This window comes from Bison bison, unplaced genomic scaffold (assembly GCF_000754665.1).
Source record: "Bison bison bison isolate TAMUID 2011002044 unplaced genomic scaffold, Bison_UMD1.0 scf7180017864093, whole genome shotgun sequence".
Taxonomy (NCBI): domain Eukaryota; kingdom Metazoa; phylum Chordata; class Mammalia; order Artiodactyla; family Bovidae; genus Bison; species Bison bison.
The window spans coordinates 2,437,652-2,459,556 of NW_011494665.1; the positions used below are offsets into that span (position 1 = coordinate 2,437,652).

The following is a 21,905-nucleotide window of genomic DNA, read 5'->3' on the forward strand; positions in this document are numbered from 1 at the left end:
CATTACTTTACTAGCGTGTGAGATGAGTGCAATTGTGCGGTAGTTTGAGCATTCTTTGGCATTGCCTTTCTTTGGGATTGGAATGAAAACTGCCCTTTTCCAGTCCTGTGGCCACTGCTGAGTTTTCCAAATTTGCTGGCATATTGAGTGCAGCACTTTCACAGATTCATCTTTTAGGATTTGGAATAGCTCAGCTGGAATTCCATCACCTCCACTAGCTTTGTTCGTAGTGATGCTTTCTAAGGCCCACTTGACTTCACATTCCAGGATGTCTGGCTCTAGGTGAGTGATCACACCATCGTGATTATCTGGGTCGTGAAGATCTTTTTTGTACAGTTCTTCTGTGTATTCTTGCCATCTCTTCTTAATATCTTCTGCTTCTGTTAGGTCCATACCGTTTCTGTCCTTTATCGAGCCCATCTTTGCATGAAATGTTCCTTTGATATCTCTGATTTTCTTGAAGAGATCCCTAGTCTTTCCCATTCTGTTGTTTTCCTCTATTTCTTTGCATTGATCGCTGAAGAAGGCTTTCTTATCTCTTCTTGCTATTCTTTGGAACTCTGCATTCAGATGTTTATATCTTTCCTTTTCTCCTTTGCTTTTCGCTTCTCTTCTTTTCACAGCTATTTGTAAGGCCTCTCCAGACAGCCATTTTGCTTTTTTGCATTTCTTTTCCATGGGAATGGTCTTGATCCCTGTCTCCTGTACAATGTCACGAACCTCATTCCATAGTTCATCAGGCACTCTATCTATCAGATCTAGGCCCTTACATCTATTTCTATAATCAGTAGCAAAAAAGAAAAACAATCAGTAGCTGAGATAAAAGATAAAGTACATGGTGTAAGAGATGCAGGGTGGGAGGAGTTCAAGGAGAGGAAACACTCACAGGCTGGGGTGTGCGGGAGTCAGGAGTCTCCTGAAGAAGGTGGCGTCTAGAGAGACGTGTAGGGAAAGGACCCAAGTTGTATCAGGTGGCAGGAGGGGGAGAAGCAGGGATGTTGCATTGGCATGTAGAGAGAGGGGAAATGAGAGACGCAGTGGCAGCCCGTGTGAGAGATAATGAGGGGCTAGAACTGGGAAAAGATGCATAAGAGAAAAGAGAGGCTGTGGACAAGATAGGGCTTTGCAACTACTCATGAGATGTGGGGGACAAGGGACTAAGGTAGGCAGGCAGCAGGGATGGCTCAGGCTTCCAGCCTGAATAACCAAGAGGAGAGTGCTGCCATTAACAGTAATAAGAACAACAGGAGGAGGGGCTGAGAGAGGGAAGAGAATTAATTTGGTTCAGAATGTGTGTCATTTGAGGTAGTGGTCAAGAATCTAAGTGAACAGATCGTCTAAGCATTTGAAAATTCAAGTCTTAAGCTTCAGCACAGGTGGTAGCTGGAGATAACAGATTTGAACACTGTTTCTTAAAAAGACTGGTTAAGGTGAGGGGAGTGGGTGAAATCAACCTGGGGAAGGAAGAAGACAGCCGTAGACAAAACCTCGGGGACTGATTATATCTAAGGGGCGAAAGAAAGGATAGGGACAGACAGAAGGAAAAAGAAAGATGAGAGAACTTTGGTACTGTGTCACCAAGCTGTGGGAGGATTTTATAAAAAGAGAGCTCCATCCGCATTGAGTGGGCGTATGTTTGTTGTACTGAACTGACCACCAAACAGCCCTGGAAACAGAGATTCAAGAGGAGGAATTTATGTGGTCTTAAATACCAGCACCATTTGGAAGTTTTGGAACAGAAAAAGGGGAGAGCAGGCCTTGGGTGGAGAAGGGAACTGACCCTGAGATGCAGGCTGAACAAGGAGGTGTTTGCCTGACCCGCAGCTACAGGGGGCGGGAGTGGACATCACATGAGCAGCAGGTCCCACAAGGGGAGGGAGTGGATATCGTAGAAACACAGGGAAGTTGCCATTGGAGATGAGCAGGAGTCAGCAAACTGCAACCCACAGCCAACTGCAGGCCTCCCCTGGCTTTTTAAAGGAAGTGCTACAGATGACCGTCCTACCGCCCCTTAACAGAAAAAGTTTGCTGACCCTGGAAAAGAGTTTCAGGGTTGCAGGTTTGGTGGTCAAGTAACAGTGAGATTGAATCAGGAGCCACTCGTGTGGCTGAAAGGCGGAGGTGGCAGCTGCTGGAGAGGCACTGAGGAACTGTGCAGCCCACGTACCGTGAGCATGACCAGTGAGAGCGCTGAGCTCCCCTCACCGTGGCCGGGGGCAGGGGTGGGGGAAGAGAAAGCTGAAGTTATTGAAGAGAGGGACGCAGCTGCCTGCGGGTCCCTGTGGCCTTGCGGAGGATCAGACAAGGAGGATGTGAGCATGAGGAAACAGAAGGTTTCCTAGATGTGCAGCCCTGGGGACAGGCAGCCAGGTGTTTACTGACACCCCAACTCTGGATCCCAAAAGCCCCTCCAGCGAGTAGTCCTGCTCTGTGGGTAGCATTGCGGTGAGTAGTATCGCTGGTCTGTGGGTGGGGACAGTCATAGTGCTCGCTGTTCTGGTAAACGAGTGGCATTCTGAGAGAAGATGGAGTATCTGGTGGCCTACAGAACCGGCTTCTGAAGATGCACCACAGAAGCAGCTATTGGGAAGTAGCTAAGGGGGTGTGGAATAGACACCACCAGCTCCACACATCCAGGTGGGCTTAGTGGTTTGAGTAGGAGTGCCCGGTGTGCCTTCTGAGCCTGGGCTCCATACTGAAGGATGAGGACAGTGTACCTGTTTTCTAAGAAAAACTGTCCAGTTCCCCTAAAATCAAATTCTGGTTCTCCCAGGATGGCAGTGCAGTTAGACGATTCTCCGAGGTCCTGCCGCCCTTCCCCAGGTGAGGAGACTTCCTCTGCTACAGCCTGGAGGATGGGGCTCCAGTTCACCCAGTCCACTTGCTGGTTTCTTCACACCCAGATGATAGATTGCAGAGAAGGGGGCTGGGTGGTGGGCCATCTCACGGTCTCCTAACTCCCTTGGCACTCGTAGGTTATTCTGTGTTCGTTTGTTTTTAAAGTAAAACGTATTTGTTTTCTTGATTGTAAAAGGATTTTTTTTTTTTTGGATGAGTGAAAACATACATTCTCAACTCCCTAAACTCTTGAAGGGAAGACAATGCACTAGGTTGCTGGAGAGGCTGTGCTGAAGTCTCAGCACCGCCACATGCTCCTGGGAGCTCTGTGCATCTCACTGTCTGTTCCTCCATCTCTTCCCTCTGTTGGGTCCACAGGTGGTACCTGTGAGGTGTGCAGGCCACCCTGGCTGGGTCCCAAGCCCACGTCTCACTCAGCTTCTTAGCTTAAGAATCAGATACAGCCCCCACCCCACCCCAGGAAGGCAGAAGGGACAGATTCCCTGCCGCAGTCCTAAGTCGCTCTCTTCTCCATGTTCTTGTTCTACAGGGGTATTCCCTCAACAGATACCAAGCCCGCCCAGCCCAAGGCTATGAGCACAGCAGGCACAGACACCAGCAGCCAGAGCGGGGACCTTGTCGTGACAGTTTCCAGCTCCAGCAAATAGAGTTTCTCAAGGGGCAGCTCCCAGAAGTGCCCCTATTTGGAAAGCAGCCACCATCACTGCCACCGTTCCTCCCTGGACTCTGGCCAAGGTTTCCAGGACCACCTGCCAGAGGTGGGCCCCTCCAGATCCGAGGTGTCCCCAGGGGCGTGCCTCTCAGAAGTCAGGTACTCCCAAGACGGTTCCAGCGTCCTTTCCCACGTGGCCACATTCGGCCATGGAGAGGTGTTGATAGGCTCTCCTCACATTTCCAGGGACTGTCCATCAGCCAGGATCAGGAACAAAGGACCCTAGAGCTCTTGGATGAGCTTGGGGACGGGAAGGCCACCACAGCGCGTGATCTGGCCCGGAAGCTCCAAGCCCCAAAGAAGGACATCAACCGAGTCCTGTACTCTCTGGCAGAGAAGGGTAAGCTACACCAAGAGGCAGGATCTCCCCCTTTGTGGAGAGCCACAGTCCCAGTTCAGGCTCAGAACCAGCCTAGCCAAGAAACGAGAGCAGAGAGTCAAACCCCAGGAGCTCCAAGCCCAGACTCCAGTGTGGAAACTGAAGGCAGAAGCACCCCGTGTGGCTTGGAAGAGCCCCCCGAGCCTCTCGACATGGCTGAGATCAAGGAGAAGATCTGTGACCACCTGTTCAACGTGTCTAGCTCCTCTGCCCTGAACTTGGCTAAGAACATTGGCCTCACTAAGGCCCGGGATGTGAATGCTGTGCTGATTGACTTGGAAAGGCAGGGAGATGTCTACAGGCAGGGGACCACCCCTCCCATATGGTATTTGACTGACAAGAAGCGAGAGAGGATACAGATCAAGAGAAACAAGGACAGTGTTCCTGAAACCACTCAAGCTGCTGCTGTCCTGGAGACCGGAAAAACCACAGAGGGCCCCACCTGCAACTCACCTGCGTCAGACGCCTCCAACAGCACGGTCACCCCAGGCAAGGTGGAAAATGGGCAGGAACCCGTCGTCAAGTTAAAACTCAAGCAAGAGGCCACAGCAGAACCAGTAAAACTGAAACCACCTGTTTATGACAACGGCCCCTCCAAAACAGGGTATGTTGACTTTGAAAACGGCCAGTGGGCCACAGATGACATCCCCGATGACTTGAATAGTATCCACGCCGCACCAGGTGAGTTCCGCGCCATCATGGAGATGCCCTCCTTCTACAGTCATGGCTTGCCACGGTGTTCACCCTACAAGAAACTGACAGAGTGCCAGCTGAAGAACCCCATCAGCGGCCTGTTAGAGTATGCCCAGTTCGCTAGTCAGACCTGTGAGTTCAACATGATAGAGCAGAGCGGACCACCCCATGAACCTCGGTAAGAGACCACCCAGGAATTGTGCCTAAGGTTGGGGTCAGGCGCTCTTGCTCCTGACACACCCTCAGCCGACTCGTGAGCAGTGCCGGTTGATGGCCCCTGTCTTTTCCCTCTTCTTTCTACCTGTGGGCTGCGTCATCCTTGTCTGGCCCTTCCTCTACCTCTTGAGCAGGGAACATAGACCTCGGCCCAGCCAGAGTCTTGGCTGAGCAAGGGGGAGGTTGGCACTCCTGGTAAAATGAAGCTTCTTTGGAGATGATTAGCTTCCATGCAGCAGTGTCATGCCTGCCTCCTAAGGCTAGAGGTGATGAAGGCTTGATGCCCCTCCCGCCCGCTTCCGTGTGCCATCCTCCTCCACTCCTCCCCTAACCCCCACCAGCTGAGCTCCCCACAGGATGCATGAACAGCTGGCTGCACACCGGAGTAAGGGTGGGTTGTGCTGCTAAGTAGCAGTGAGTTCAAACCACCCCACCCCTCCTGCCTCCCGCTCAGCTCCCGTAGGGAAGGGATGCACGTGTAGGGTGTGCGCGGCTGCCTGCCTCTTGAAGGTGGTGGTTCTAATTTTACAAGCTGCCTCCGCACAGATGGGTGGGCTAGCACTTGCTGCTGCTCCTAAGCTGTGAAGTCAGAAATTACCTCACTCAGACAGCTAGCCTGGCCCGGCACCATAGGCACTTCCAAGCCAGCAGACAGAGGAAGACAGGTGGGCCCAGGAGGAGCCGCTGCAGGGCCTAGCAGAGATCAAAGGCCACTAAAGCTGAGTGGCCACCCGTCGCAACTAGAGAGCACACCAGCAGAGAGGCCCACTCACCTTTACATTAGCTGTATGCCGCTGTCTGATGAGGGTAACGACTCCCAGCGGCGACCCTGCCTCCTTATCTGACCGTCTTAATGACACTGAGATGACATTGCAGGGGAGCTGTGAGGAAGAGAGGGTGCATCCAGAGCTGGCAGGGTCAGGACGGGTGTGCTTCTGTCTGGGGTAGAGCTAGGATGGCCATCCTTCCTTCTCCCTTCGTCCCTCTCTCGAGTTGGGGCACAACAGTGGGTTTTGTGGTTAACCTTTCTTTGGACTCCAGCTGTAAGAAACATTGATGCCATGTTCAAATATTTCAGAAGACCCAGGAAATAAGAAATTTGACCTACTTTTCTAAATGAAATCCCAGATTGAGCAAAGAGCTGAACCAATTTGAAAGCTTGAACAAAAGCGGACTAAGCTAAGTCCAGGGGCCTAGAACAAATGCTTTTTGGTTCTCTGCATAACAAGGAGATATGCCTTTCATCTCAGGCGGCAGACAAACAGAGCTGTAGGATGACTCAAAAGAAACCATGAGAGTGGTGTATCTCTGAGGGTAGGTTGGGGACAAAAACGGGTTCCCCAGAGAGGCAGACATCTGATCCCGTAGGTGTCTGGAGAGTGTGAGACTGCGCTGTGAGCAGCCTTGGCTTTCTTTAGGAACCCCCCTGAGGTGGCCGAGTCTACCACCATTGCTTTAGGGTAAAGGCTCTTTGGTTGCTAACAAGACTATAATGGTGATTTTAGCTCATCATTTTTTGTACAGATATGATCTTAATTCATTGCTAAAGGATAGTGGGCTTCCCTTGAGCTAGTTTCTTATCACCTGTGGCTACGTTTGCTCTAATGAGCTTGGAGAGAGAGAGTCACTGGCTGCTTTGTTTCCAAAAAGTAGGAATAGGCTGTACCTGCAAAGGGACGGGAGTCCCTTGGTCTGCCCTCCATCTCCTTCACAAGTCAACAAACCCCTTAGCGTAGCAGGAAATTCCAGGGTGAAGATCTCTTTGGAGAGGGCAGAAGGGATGGCCTAGACTAGTGTTCACACATCTAATCACTTTCCATCAAGATTTAAATTCCAAGTTGTCATCAATGGCCGAGAGTTTCCCCCAGCTGAAGCTGGCAGCAAGAAAGTGGCCAAGCAGGATGCAGCCATGAAAGCCATGACAATTCTGCTTGAGGAAGCTAAAGCCAAGGACAGTGGAAGATCAGAAGAATCATACCACTATTCCTCAGAGAAGGAATCAGAGAAGGTAGGTGTCCTGTCCTCTGGGAGGACATCCATTCACTGTCCACATCTGTGAAGTCCTAGACCATCATCTAAGCCTCTTGAAACAATCTCGGCCTGCCCAACCCATTCTCTGTCTCAGAGTCAGCTTCCCGCTGTCCCCTCTCCCCCGCCTCCCCAACCCACCTTTCCTCTTTTCATACCCAGCTCTCCTTCTGGTGCCCCCTCCCAACCTAACTGGAATTGCAGAATTTCAGAGTTGAAAGAGGCATTAAAATTTATTGAATCCGATCTCTCTTGGCAGATACAAAATGAAACCAAGAACATTTAAGTAACTGATCTGCAAGGCCTAGAAAATCCCCGCAGCCCTCTTCCTTTAGAAAGCCAGCCCCAAACATGCAGTTGACCGAAAGAAGTTCTCCCATCCCCATTCCCTCTGCTGTGACAGAACAGCCAATGTTTTCTCAGTCTGTTTTTGTTCTTGTTTTGTTTTTGTTTTTGTCTCATTTTCTCCACAGACCGCAGAGTCCCAGACTGCCACCCCTTCAGCAACATCCTTCCTTTCTGGGAAGAACCCCGTCACTACATTGCTTGAGTGTGTGCACAAGTTGGGGAGCTCCTGTGAATTCCGTCTCCTATCCAGAGAAGGCCCTGCCCATGACCCCAAGTACATCTCTTGTATCATGTATCTCTGCTGAGGTTTTCTCAAAAAAGAGAGAGATACATTTTCTTCCTTGCCTCCTCGAGATGGCAGATTATTTCACTGAGCAGTCACTCCTGTTTTCAGTATGGAAAATGCGGGGCCTTGAGAGTATGGTTGCTGCTTGTGGAGCAGAGAATCTGGGGTTAGGAGTTCACAGGGCAAATTAGGGACCGAGCAGGAGGGAGACACGTGGCTTGAAGGTTACTGGTGGTGGGACTGAGAGGTGCGAGACTTAGGTCTACCTGAGATGCTCTCTGCTCTGAGGCTCTGCAGACTTACATGTTCGAGAGAAGGGTTCCTGGAGGAGATGAAATTAGGTTGATGCTTAAAAATGTTGAATAGGGGTCAGTTGGGTTGCGAGAGACTGGGGGCAGTAGGAGGGTGAAAGGCACCGGCTCTTCAAGGCAGAAGTGACTGCGTGAGCCAAGGCACAGAGGCGATGTGTGCAAGTCGTAAAGGATGACAACCTGACAAAGGCTAGGTAAAGCTCTTCTATCAAAACCAGTTTAATCCTCTCCTTTCATCTCCTGTCAGGTTCCAGTACTGTGTTGCAATGGGAACCCATACTTTCCCCACTGCCAGCGCCCCAAGCAAGAAGGCAGCAAAGCAGATGGCTGCAGAGGAAGCCATGAAGGCCCTGCAAGGGGAGGCGACCAGCTCGACGTCTTCTGAAGACCAGGTGGGGCCATTTTCTACTCACAAGATACAGGTCGTTTTTAGCATAGGATGGCCCATAAGCCCCTCAGAGTTTCCACTGAGTGTTTATGGCTCCTCTCTGGCTGATTCTCCTTCAGCCCGGAAGTACGAACACGGAAGCATTCGATAACTTGGAATCAGTGATGCCCAACAAGGTCAGGAGGATCAGTGAGCTCGTGCGATACCTGAACACCAACCCAGTGGGCGGCCTGTTGGAGTACGCCCGCTCCCACGGCTTTGCTGCTGAGTTCAAGTTGGTTGACCAGTCCGGACCTCCTCACGAGCCCAAGTGAGTGTTCCAGTCCTGGCTACAGCCTTGTGTCACGGGATGGGACAGCCTGTAACCCAGGAAAAGGAAGGATGTGTATTAGCTGTGAATGACAGGCGGGGCATGTTGCGAGAGCCCTGTCCCCAGGGCCTCTGAGAAGGCACTAGATCAGCCATCTTGAGAAGATACCCACTCTTCCAGTAAGTGTGAGCCTTTTAAAATTTTTTAAACAAGTTTTAATTTTTAAAGGGATATATATACCCATAGAAAATCTTTCAAGTTGATTGAAAAGATGTGCAATGAAAAGGTCTCATTTCTGGTTTAGACTTCGTTTCCTTCCCCAGACTCATATACTATTACCAGTTTCTTGAGTCCATGCACATATTAGCCTGTTTTTCTTTCTCTGTTTTTTAAAATAAGTATATATCATCTTCTGTTCTACTTCACCGTGTGCCTCAGAAGTCATTACAAATAAGTGTGTATAGACCCACCACATAAATGCTCCATTGAATAGATTTACAGTTTTTAAATTGTTTTACTGAACAAGAGATATGAAAGGCCCTCTTAAAACAGACACTCAACTACCTACCTCATAGTTTAAGAAGGAGAATGTTATTACTGTTTGAAGCCCCTCCTTGCCTAATTTATCTAACCAACTTCCAGTGATATTCAGGTTGGTTTGGGTCTTACTCTTAAAAGCACTCTTGCAGTGAACATCCTGCTCTGCATGTCTTTGTCTACATGTAGAAACTTGTCTCTGGTATAAATGTTCAGGAGTGGAAGTTCTGGGCAATCAGTCTTATACATTGTTAAGTCTTTTAAATAGGTAATAGATTATGCAAAATAAAAAATATTATTCAAAAATAAAAATATAAAAAACTTCTCACTTTTTCTTCTCACCTTCAACCAGTTCTTACCTATACATACACACACACACCCCCCAACATGTAATAACTTTGCACTATTATATATCCTTCCAGAGTGTCCATATAAATACAAGCATCTATATTCCCTTTCATTACACAGAAATGCATATTTGCATTAATTTCTGGCTTGCTTTTTACATACAGAATTAGTATCTTAGACAATTTTTCATATCACTTTGTGTTCTTTGTGTATAGCTGCAAAGTATAGTGTTTCAGTGTACGGATTTATCATGGTTTATTTAACCAGCCTCAGTTAATGAATACTTGGATTGTTTCCAAACTTGGTATTATAACAAGGCTACAATGAATAACATATGTGCATTTTAAGTTTTGGTAAATTTTGCCAAATTTTCCTCCAATGAAATTATACCAGTCTATGCTTCCACCAACGATATATAAAGAATGTCTCTTCCTCTACCTCATAAGCATTCTAAAAGGTGAAAAATGGTATCTGTATACAGTGCAAAGCCTAGTCCACACCAGGATATTTATTATTACTATTTACCACATTAATAGGTCAAAGGAGAAACACCACATGGTCATCTCCTGAGGTTCCGAAGAGACATATAGTACAATTTAGCATCCATTCAGATTAAGAAAGCAGAAATTATTGAATACATCCTTTGCATGGTAAAAAACATGTCTGAAGTCAAAAGCCAGCAGCTTAATGTTAAACCCAGAACTGTTCCCATTAAAGTCAGGGAGAAGGTGTGGCTGCCAGGGTCATCAGTATTTAATATCATTCCGGAATTCCTAGCTAATGCAAGCAGTTTAGAGAAAGAAGCAAGTGTAAAGAGAGGAAAGGGGAGGTAAAGTTACCACTGTTTGTAGATGATTGGATAGTACGCCTGGAATATTTGTGAGAAAACTGAAGAAATACCGAGACGAAGCAGAATTTAGGAGAGCAGGGGGCTACAAAATGATGTGTAAGAGTCAAGAACTTTTCTTGTATATAGTAATAAGCAGTTAGAAAATGCGTAGAAAATATCCTATTTGCGACTTTAGCTAAAAAGATAAGTGACTCAGGCACATTCCTACTAGGGAATATGTGGGTTCCATGTTAGATAAAATGCCAAAAACCTGGGGACCATCTCCCCTATCCAATTCACCTCCTTCAGCCAAACTATCCTTGAAGAGAGGAAAAAAAGGAGGTGTTAGTTGCTCAGTTGTGTCTGACTCTTTGCAGCCATGGACTATAGCCTGCCATGCTCCTCTGTACATAGAATTCTCCAGGCAAGAATACTGAAGTGGGTAGCCATTCCCTTCTCTGGGGGATTTTCCCGACCCAGTGATCGAACCTGGGTCTCCCACATTGAGGCAGATTCTTTCATTTCTGAGCCGCCAGGGAAGCTCTGTTTATTGTAACCTACAATTTCTACCCCATATCCCTTCCTCCTATTTCTGCCTCCAGTGTCAACACTCTCTCAGCCAAGCCATTGTCTTCTCTCACCTAAACCAGGAAATAGTCTCCTGGTCTCTCTACGTTTATTTATTCATTCAACAGATATCTATACAGGACATTGTATCTGTTAGAACGGGAGTCAGATATCAATAATCATATAAAGAAATGTAAGATCTTGTATTTGATAGATTATAAAGAGCTCACATTGCATGATGCGATGAGAACCTACATGGCATGACTTGGCTCAGTACAGAGAGAGGAGAGGGCTTCCCTGAGAAGTGATGCGTAAGCTGAGACCTTAATACCCCCAGGTCTGCAGAGCTAGTAAGGGCTGCCGGAAGGCCAGTGTGGGTGGAGCAGAGAGCACAGGGGCAGCCTGATGCCAGATGAGACTGAAAGGAACCTTGTGAGCCATATCATCCTCCTGCCTCACAAGCAGTAGAGAGCCGTTGAAGGGTTTTAAGTAAGGGAGATTCACTTGCCCCCCCCGCAACCCCGACTTTTGTCCTCTCCATGGCATTTTTCCTACTATATTTTTATACTGCCTTTTCTTTCATACTCTCAGAAAACCATTTCAGACCTTTGTCTTCAAATTTCCAACAAAACCCCTTTCTCGCTCTAAACCGATGATCTGGCTTAATTGAGAAATTGTTGTTGTTGTTGTTCAGTCACTCGGTCATGTCTGACTTTTTGCGACCCCGTGGACTGCAGCACACCAAGCTTCCCTGTCCTTGACCATCTCCGGAGCTTGCTCAAGCTCATGTCCATTGAGTCGGTGATGCCATCCAACCATCTCATCCTCTGTCGTCCCCTTCTCGTCCTGTTTTCAGTCTTTTTCAGCATCAGGGTCTTTTCCAGTGAGTCAGCTCTTCACATCAGGTGGCCAAAGTATTTTAGCTTCGGCTTCAGCATCAGTCCTTCGAATGAATATTCAGGATTGATTTCCTTTAGGATTGACTGGTTTGATCTCCTTACAGTCCAAGGGACTCTCAAGACTCTTCTCCAACACCATAGTTCGAAAGCGTCAGTTATTTGGCAGTCAACCTTGTTTATGGTCCAGCTGCCACATCCATATATGAGTACAGAAAAAACCATAGCTTTGACTAGATGGACCTTTGTCGGCAAAGTAATGTCTCTGCTTTTTAATATGCTGTCCAGGTTGGACATAGCTTTTCTTCCAAGGAGCAAGTGTCTTTTAATTTTCATGGCTGCAGTCATTGTCTGCACTGATTTTAGAGCCCAAGAATATAAAGTCTGTCACTGTTTCCCATCTGTTTGCCATGAAGTGATGGGACTGGATGCCATGATCTTAGTTTTTTGAATGTTGAGTTTTAAGCCAGATTTTTCACTCTCCTCTTTCACCTTCATCAAGAAGCTCTTTAGTTCCTCTTCGCTTTCTGCCATAAGGGTGCTGTAATCTGCATATCTTAGATTGTTGATATATCTCCCAGCAATCTTGATTCAAGCTTGCGTTTCATTCAGCCTGGAATTTTGTGTGATATACTCTGCATATAAGTTAAAGCAGAGTGACAATATACAGCCTTGACATACTAACTCCTATTACAGTTTTGAACCAGTCCTTTGTTCCATGTCTGGGTCTAATTGTTGTTTCTTGACCTGTAAAACCTGTATGCAGGTAGATAAGTATGGTGGTCTAGTATTCCCATCTCTTTAAGAATTTTCCACAAATTGTTGTGATCCACACAGTCAAAGGCTTTGGCATAGTCAGTGAAGCAGAAGTAGATGTTTTTCTGGACTTCTCTTGCTTTTTCTTCGATCCAGCGGATGTTGGCAATTTGATCTCTGGTTCTTCTGCCTTTTCTGAATCCAGCTTGAACATCTGCAGCTTCTCAGTTCACATACTGTTGAAGCCTAGCTTGGAGGATTTGTGCATTACTTTGCTAGCATGTGAAATGAGTGCAATTGTGTAGTAGTTTGAAGATTCTTTGGCATTGCCCTTCTTTGGGATTGGAATGAAAACTGACCTTTTCCAGTCCTGTGGCCACTGCTGAGTTTGCTGGCATATTGAGTGCAGCACTTTTAGGATTTGAAATAGCTCAGCTGAAATTCCATCACCTCCACTAGCTTTGTTCATAGTGATGCTTCCTAAGGCCCACTTGACTTTGCACTCTAAGAACGGCTGACTGTAGGTGAGTGATCATACCATTGTGGTTATCTGGGTCATTAAGATCTTTTTTGTATAGTTCTTCTGTGTATTCTTGCTGCCTCTTCTTAATATCTTCTGCTTCCGTTAGGTCCATACCATTTCTATCTTTTATTGTGCCCATCTTTGCATGAAATGTTCCCTTGGTATCTCTAATTTTCTTGAAGAGATCTCTAGTCTTTCCCATTCTATTGCTTTCCTCTATTTCTTTGCATTGTTCATTTGGGAAGGCTTTCTTATCTCTGCTTGCTCTTCTTTGGAACTCTGCATTCAAATGGGTATATCTTTCCTTTCCTCCTTTGCCTTTTGCTTCTCGTCTTTCTTCAGCTATTTGTAAGGCCTCCTCAGACAACCATTTTGCCTTTTTGCATTTCATTTTACTTGGGGGTGGTTTTGATCACTGCCTCCTATACTTTGCTACAAAGCTCTGTTCATAGTTCTTCAGGCACTCTATCAGATCTAATCCCTTGAATCTATTTGTCACTCCCATTGTATAATTGTAAGGGATTTGATTTAGGTCATACCTGAATGGCGTAGTGGTTTTCCCTAATTTTTTCAATTTAAGTCTGAATTTGGCAATAAGGAGTTTGTGCTCTGAGCCACAGTCAGCTCCTGGTCTTGTTTTTGCTGACCATATAGAGCTTCTCCATCTTCAGCTGCAAAGAATATAATCAAGATGATTTCAGTATTGACCATCTGGTGATGTCCATGTGTAGAGTCGTCTCTTGTGTTGTTGGAAGAGGGCATTTGCTGTGACTGGTGCATTCAAAGGCAAAACTCCGTTAGCCTTTGCCCTGCTTCATTTTGTACTCCGAGGCCAAACTTGCCTGTTACTCCAGGTAGCTCTTGACTTCCTACTTCTGCATTCCAGTCCCCTGTGATGAAAAGGACATCTATTTTTGGTGTTAGTTCTAGAAGATCTTGTAGGTCTTCATAGAACCATTCCACTTCAGCTTCTTTGGCATTAGTGTTGGGGCATAGACTTGGATTATTGTGATATGGTTTGCCTTGGAAATGAACAGAAATCATTCTGTCGTTTTTGAGATTGCACCCAAGTAGTGCATTTTGGACTCTCTTGTTGACTATGAGGGCTACTCCATTTCTTCTAAGGGATTCTTGCCCACAGTAGTAGATATTAGCAGTAACAATCCTTACTTTCCCATCACCAAATCCACCTTCCTACGTGCATCTGCACAGGACATCTGTACTGGTGTGCAGGAAGCATCCTCCTTCCATCCCGTGCCCTGGATCCCCTCCCCCTCGGCCTGTCCTTCCATTCTCTCACACTCTTGTTATCAGTTGCTCCAGAGCTCTGTTGGATCATTCCCATCGGCCTACATAAATGCTTGTGCCCATCTGCTAAAACCCTTCCCTTGACCCCACATCTCCCTCCAAATACCACCTCATCTCTCTGCTCCCCTCACATCCAGACCTCTCAATATAATTGTTTATACTGGATGTCTTCATTGGTTTCACTTCACTGACTCATTCCAGTTAGGCTTTGGTCCCCAGCATTCCACTAAAAGGCTAACCACTAGCCATATGTGGTTGCTGAGCACTTGAAATGTGGCTGTGTACTGAGGAACCAAATTATCAGTTGTATTGAATTTTCATTAAAGTTAGCAGCCTCATGTGACCAGTGGCTGTCATACTGGACAGTGCAGCTCTAGTGGATCCTGATTGCACAGCTAAGAAACTTTGTTCTATATATTGTTGTTGTTCAGTCACTCAGTTGTGTCCGACTCTGCAGCCCCATGGACTGCAGCATGCCAGGCTTCTCTGTCCTCCACCGTCTCCTGGAGTTTGCTCACTTTCATGTCCATCTCATCTTCTGCCGCCCCCTTCTCCTTTTGCCTTCAGTCTTGTTTTTATGTGTACATATATAGGTATGTGTACATGTATGTATGTGTATCTTTGTGCCTAAGAGTTCATCTTCTTTTCAAACACGCAGAACACTTATGAAATTCTCCTGGATCCCTCAGGTCAAGATTCTACACAGTTTGGCCCCATCCCCTCTCTTCAACATCTCTTCATGCCTCTGTGCTTTTCCTTCATAAGCTTTAGCCCACTGGCTTGCACAAACCAGTTGGCATCATCAAAGAAAGGAGCAAAGGCATTCAGATGCTTATGACAAGCAAGAAATAGTGAGAAGCTCAGTGTGGTTGACCAGAAAGATGCATTCCTTTCAGTGCCTTGAGCTGACTGATAAGTCCTAATACTAAAACCTTTGTTATATGCAGTTAGATTATCCAAAAACCTGGGTTTCCCTAAAGCAGGTTAGGATCTGGTTAAAAGCTGGGATTCTTAAAACCTTGTCTAGTAGCTACCCAAGCTGCTTTGGTCCATCACTTCCTTCCCTCTGTGTTTGTGGAGATGCCTAACCAGGAAGGGAGGGGAACCACAGGCCACTCCCCTCCCTGCCTAGCAGCACTGCCTGCCTCCCTGTCTCCTCCCCCTTAGTTATCGCAAGGCCTCCAGGAATCTAAAGTGAAAGTGTAGTCGCTCAGTTGTGTCCAACTCTTTGCGATCCCTTGGATTGTAGCCCGCCAGGTTCCTCTATCCATGGGATTCTCCAGGCAAGAATCCTGAAGTGGGTTGCCATCTCGTTCTCCAAGGGATCTTCCAGACCCAAGGATTGAACTTGGATCTCCCGCATTGTGGGCAGATTGTATACCATCTGAGCCACTGGGGAATCCCCCAGGGATCTAAAAGTAACCCCTAATAAAGGTGTGGTTCCCGGAGCTAAGGCAAACCTTGCTCTCAGATCTCTCCAGGTTAAGTCCTCTTGAGCTAATCAGGAAATGAATGAAGAAATGGAATCAGGTAGTTGAAAAATCAGAGCATTAAAAACAGTGATTCAAGCAGGAAGAAAATTATTCCCGTCTCATTTCTGCTTAAGTTAAAAAGGAAGTCCACATGTGGTGCTAGTATTTCTTTAAAGCCTCTCTAATACTTACTAAATTTCCTTTATGATAAAGACAGGCTTAGAGCCTTTACCAGCCACAGTGTCTCGTCAGAATTTAATAACTTGATTTTATCCTGTTTAGTTTATTTATAGCCACCTTCCGTGTACGGCAAGTGATCCTGATTTTTCATTTACAGTAGTGATACAAGTGTCCTTTTAAAATGTATTTACATTGAAAAAGAGTCAATTTAGAGAAAAATATTAAGTAAGTAATACTCAGGTGGTACCTGGATGTAGGGGAAACCACACTATGATTCAGGAATATTCAAAGTCTGGGGAGTGGTGCCTTAGGAACAGAGCTGTCGGGAGTGATGAGGCTACATGTTGGCCAGTCTGGCCTCCCCTTGAGCAAAACCAGCCCTTTGCTGGAGCAGCTGTCGGGGTCTGGTACTTGTCTTTATTCCCTGCTTCTCATCCCTAAGGTTCGTTTACCAAGCGAAAGTTGGGGGTCGCTGGTTCCCAGCCGTCTGCGCGCACAGCAAGAAGCAAGGCAAGCAGGAAGCTGCAGATGCGGCCCTCCGCGTTTTGATTGGGGAGGACGAGAAGGCAGAGCGCATGGGTTTCACAGAGGTAACCCCAGTGACAGGGGCCAGTCTCAGAAGAACTATGCTCCTCCTCTCAAGGTCCCCAGAAGCAAAGCGAAAGACAGTTAAGCCGTCTACTTTTGGTGCTATCTTTTTTTGGGGGTCCTGCTAACTCCTGTCTGGGTGGAGTCAGCTCGTAACTTGCTGTCATGTGAACTATCCCTCGGCTTTAATATTAGCCTCCATAGAGCTGGGATGTTAGTGCAAGAGGGGGAAAAGATGACCCACAAGTCGAGTAGTCCTCGACCTCCCCCGCACAGTCTGAAACATGGTGGATGCAGGCGAGGCTCTGGCCCTGACACACCTCCTGTCCCCACAGCTCCCTCTCACGGGCAGCACCTTCCACGACCAGATAGCCATGCTGAGCCACCGGTGCTTCAACGCCCTTACCAACAGTTTCCAGCCCTCCTTACTCGGCCGCAAGATCCTGGCTGCCATCATCATGAAGAAAGACTCTGACGACCTAGGTGTTGTGGTCAGCCTGGGGACAGGTAAGTGGGCTCGGAAATGTGTCCCCCCAGCACTCCATTCCCTGCGGTGACTGCATGCACCTCCTTATTCTCCTCTGTGGGTGAATTTAAGGCAGAAGACTCATCTTACGTTATATTTTAGCTACAGTTTATTCAGGGCAAGGAATGAACTCTCATATCTTAGGAAAAAGAATACAGGAGTCAGGATTGATAAACTGAGGCTATTTGTACCTTCAGGCTTTAAGAACCAACATCCTGTATCCTATTCATCATTGTTTTCCTTTGGACATTTCACATTTGCTTTAAATGCCTTTCCAGGGAATCGCTGTGTGAAAGGAGATTCTCTGAGCCTAAAGGGAGAAACTGTCAATGACTGTCATGCAGAGATCATCTCCCGGAGAGGCTTCATCAGGTGAGCAAGATTTCAGGGTGTCGGGGCTCTGGCACCACCTCACAGGCAGGTCCTCAACCCTGCAGGGTCAGCCTTTGAGCTTCTTACTGAATCAGTCCCTCTGTGACATGCCTGCATCCCTCTCCTCGGCCTGCTGTTGAAGAGCGCTGTCTTTTCCCACTAACTCCACTTCAAGCCCCTTTTAAAAAACACGTGATGACCTCTTGATCTTCAGTGCTGTGGGGGTGAGGAGGCCTTCTGTCTCCATTTGAGGACCTACAAACAAACCCACTGTCCTGTCAGCTTTCCCTTCCAGCTCATCTTTAATTTGTGAAGGGAAAAAAGCCACAGCCTCCTGTAGTTCCTGAATCAATTTGTTCTGCCGTAAAATCCCTGTCGCTGCCAAAGCAAGAAGCTCTTGGCAGAATTGTAACTGACCTGAAAGGTTAACTTAACTGTAAGAAATGCTGAGGTCTCCCATGGAGAGATTCCACCACCTCTTTCAACCTGAGAAACCGTGAAAAGTCTGCACCGTTAAGGCTTTTCCTTACTTGGGATCAGATTGTAGAAGCAACCACTGTTCCCAGAGTCAAAGAAGTCTTCTTAACCAGACTTTCTTCTTATAGGTTTCTCTACAGCGAGTTAATGAAATACAACCCCCAGACGGCGAAGGATAGTATATTTGAACCTGCTAAAGGAGGAGAAAAGCTTCAGATAAAAAAGAGCGTGTCATTCCATCTCTATATCAGGTCTGTACAGTCTCTGTTGTCACCAGAGCCGGCCCGCCGGCTTTCCGGGGCTGGGTGTCTGAATGGTCTCCACGCCCATAATTCAGAGCTTGTTCAGTGGGACATGCTTGACTCTTGCTTGAGGTCCACACCCCAATGTGGAAGGACTCACACTTCTACCCACTCCAGTAGCCTGTGATAGGCTTCAGAAAAAAAAAAAAAACCTTGTTTCTGCCACATGGAGCTGTTCTCGAGCCCCAGGCAACCGAAGAGATCTGTGCGCACTGGCGGGTGTTAACTGACGGCCCTGTCTTGCAGCACGGCCCCGTGTGGGGATGGTGCCCTCTTTGACAAGTCCTGCAGCGACCGAGCTGTGGAGAGCACAGACTCCCGCCACTACCCTGTCTTCGAGAATCCCAAACAAGGCAAGCTCCGCACCAAGGTAGAGAACGGTGAGTGACACGTCCTCCATCTCCCACAGAAAGGCTCTGCAAAGCCCCAGGCCCATCGCAGAGCGAGGGCACAGCTGCACGGTTTCTGCCATCATGGGTGGGATACCAGGGTCTCGTCTCCAGGGGGAGGGAAGATGTAGGTCGGGGAAGATCTATGGGAAGATCAGGGCTCTGTTTTGCATTAGTCGGCTGGGGGGATCTCCAGTCAAATAGGAGGCAGAGGTGCCCATCTAGAGCTCAGAGGAGACAGATGGCTGCAAATAAAAGTCTGGGAGTTATCCTCCTGCGGTTGATCTTTATGGCCATGGAAGTGGATGGGATCACCTCCGGGAAGGTTGGAGAAAACGGAAAGAAAGCGAGGCAGAGCCAGCCTGAGGCACTGACAGGAGGACTCCGTGCCTGCGTCCCGCCTGCCTCGTTGGCTGCTGGCTCTGCACCTTGTCTGCCAGCTCCCCCTCCCCTGCTGTCCTCCCATGTCTCCTCAGCGTCTCCTCACGTCCACTCCATTCCCTCAGGCCATCCTCTGCAGTCATCAGAGTGACCCTCAAATAGAGGTCATGTCGCTTCCCTGCTCAAAACCCTGTATGACCCGGCAGTTCACGCCTAGGAACATCCCCAAGAGAAATGAAAATCTATCCACACAAAAACTTAACACAGACCAGCTACCCCTTCTCTCAGCGTTGCCACTCTTGGGGCTGAGGCGGCGCCAGGCTGCCGCATCAGTACTGCATTTGCTGCGCTGGCCCTGCACTTTACAGCCCCGAAGAGTCTGCTTTTTTCCTCTCATTTTTTCCCCCTGCAGTCTCCCATTATGGAGACCCAGGGAGAAAAACTAATACAGAACATTCATAGCAGCAATGTTCATAGTAGCCCAAAAGTAGAGACAACCCCAGTGACTGATGAATAGATAAACAAAATGAAGTATATCCATAAAATGGGATATCGTATGATACATGCCACCACACGAGGGAACCGAGGGAACAGTGTGAAGAAGGGAAAGAAGCCAGTCACGAAAGATTGCATATTACACGGTTCCCACATTTTCATTTACTTGAAACGTCTAGAATAGGAAAATCCATAAAGAAGGAAAGTAAATTAGGGGCTGGCTGGGCCAGCGGTGGAAGGGGCTGGAGGGAAATGGGGTGTGACTGCTAATGGATAGGAGGCTTCCTTGGAGGGTGATGAAATGTTCTCACATTGATTGTGGTGATGGCTGCACAAGTCTGTGAATACACTAAAAATTATTATATACTCTAAATGGGTGGATTGTATCTCATTAAAGTTCACGAAGAACGAAAAGCCCACCAGCCTGTCGTGGCTTCCCACGACACAAAACCAAGCCCTGCCACTTCAGCCATCCTGGTTCTTCGTCAGGTCCTTCAACAGCTAAACCCTCTGCTGCCTCAGAGCCTTTGCTTTTGCTGAACTCTGTGTCTGAAACACTCTCAACTGTTTCTTCTCTTCCTTCGTGTCTCAGCCCCCTGACAATCCTGTCCCAGGAGATGCCCTGACCTGTCCATTATAGCTCCCTCAAACCATCTACAGTCGTTACGTGTGTATTGGCTTACTTGTCTAGTGTCTGTTCCCTTTCTGCTCCCTCACTCCCATAAACCCGCTAGGAACGCAAGGATCTGATTTGGTTTTGCCCACTGTTGCTTACCAGCACCAAGCCTAGTGCCCAGCACAAAGTAGCTGCTGTGAAATATTCAAAGAACAGATGAGTGAGAAGCCTCTGGTCCAAGTCTAAGGAGCAGAAAATGCCACGCCAGGGAGGGCCCTGGCCCAGCGGCCCTTGCAGGTCTAATCCAAGTCTCTCATCCAGGGGAAGGCACGATCCCAGTGGAGTCCAGTGACATTGTGCCCACATGGGACGGCATTCGGCTGGGGGAGAGACTCCGCACCATGTCCTGCAGCGACAAGATCCTGCGCTGGAACGTGCTGGGCCTGCAGGGGGCACTGTTGACCCACTTCCTGCAGCCTGTGTATCTCAAATCCGTCACTCTGGGTAAGGACCTGTCTTGGGAGCTGGAACCGGACTGTCATCCTGGTTCCCAGATCCCAGCAAACCGCACACTTCATTGCCAGGTGTTAACATGATGTCTCCCCTTTTCAAAGTGTGCTCGGTTCGGTGGTTTAGTAATTGATTCTGAGGGTCCCGTCTGCTGTGATGGGAAAATTGGTTTAGGCAGCGTCTCAGTAACAACATGCCAGCCAAGTCTTTCAAGGTGAGTTAGAGAAACACAGCAGCTTAAAACTGCAGCGTCTTAGTGTCCTTGCCATCTCAGCGCTTGGCCTTACCTGGAACCTTACGTATTGTGCTTAACTGGTGATCCCTGTGTATCCTGGGCAGCCGCAGTCAGCAGGTGCTCCCTGCTAGGGAGCCGAGGCTCTGTCTGTGCCCGCCCTCCCCACATGCCTCTGTTGCTTCATGGCACTGGGATAATCAGGTGTGTGCGTTTCTTTTGTACCCAGGTTACCTATTCAGCCAGGGGCACCTGACCCGTGCCATTTGCTGTCGTGTGACAAGAGATGGAAGTGCGTTTGAGGATGGACTCCGACATCCCTTTATTGTCAACCACCCCAAGGTGCGATAACCCAATCCATTTTTCCCTTGACGTTTTCTCCTTTTCAAGTAATCCTGTCAGCAGAGCAGAAACGTACAGTGTGGGCAAGGGGAGCCTTAGTTGGTTTCCCTCAAACTTAGCCTTCCCTCCTTTTGAATGCTAAGGGCTGTCCTTTGGGGGCTTCCCCGATGGCTAAGATAGGAAAGAATCTGCCTGTAAAGCAGGAGATCTGGGCTTGATCCCTGGGTTGGGAAGATCCCCTGGAGGAGGAAATGCAACCCACTACAGTATTCTTACCTGGAGAACTCCATGGACAGAGGAGCCTGGCAGGCTGCAATCCATGGGGTCACAAAGAGTTGGATATGACTGAGCGATTAACACTTTTACTTTTTTTCTTCTTTTAGTTTGGAATTCATTTGAACTGAGGTGGGGTTAGTACATCTGAGTCTTAGCCAAACAACATCATAAACAAGGGGGAAAGATCGTGACCCCGTCTTCCCTCTTCCTGTGAGTCTTGAGTTCCTGCTTCAGAAGCTTTTCTCTGAAAGTTTCCATCTCCCTCCCCCTTGCTCCTGGAATTCGTAGGTTGGCCGAGTCAGTGTATACGATTCCAAAAGGCAGTCTGGGAAGACCAAGGAGACAAGTGTCAACTGGTGTTTGGCTGATGGCTACGATCTCGAAATCCTGGATGGGACCAGAGGCACCGTGGACGGGTAAGGAGCTGGGGGAGCACAGCCACACAGCCAGGTG

At 47.8% G+C, this 21,905-nt stretch overlaps 1 protein-coding gene across 6 annotated transcripts in view; it reads left to right on the forward strand.

Annotated features, from left to right (window-relative positions):
• ADAR (adenosine deaminase, RNA-specific) overlaps positions 1-21,905 on the forward strand; it is a 51,345-nt gene that overhangs the window by 26,552 nt on the left and 2,888 nt on the right. For 4 of the 6 annotated variants that reach the window (XM_010838338.1, XM_010838342.1, XM_010838339.1 and 1 more), the window contains 13 exons: positions 3,389-4,821; positions 6,684-6,867; positions 7,361-7,509; positions 8,080-8,224; positions 8,340-8,530; positions 16,389-16,614; positions 16,870-17,041; positions 17,339-17,432; positions 18,038-18,160; positions 18,458-18,591; positions 20,414-20,596; positions 21,064-21,176; positions 21,741-21,868. In XM_010838338.1, the coding sequence (XP_010836640.1) occupies positions 3,389-4,821; positions 6,684-6,867; positions 7,361-7,509; positions 8,080-8,224; positions 8,340-8,530; positions 16,389-16,614; positions 16,870-17,041; positions 17,339-17,432; positions 18,038-18,160; positions 18,458-18,591; positions 20,414-20,596; positions 21,064-21,176; positions 21,741-21,868 (3,275 nt within the window). The remainder of the gene's footprint in view (positions 1-3,388; positions 4,822-6,683; positions 6,868-7,360; positions 7,510-8,079; positions 8,225-8,339; positions 8,531-16,388; positions 16,615-16,869; positions 17,042-17,338; positions 17,433-18,037; positions 18,161-18,457; positions 18,592-20,413; positions 20,597-21,063; positions 21,177-21,740; positions 21,869-21,905) is intronic. The other 2 variants (XM_010838340.1, XM_010838343.1) reach the window with 1 other exon arrangement.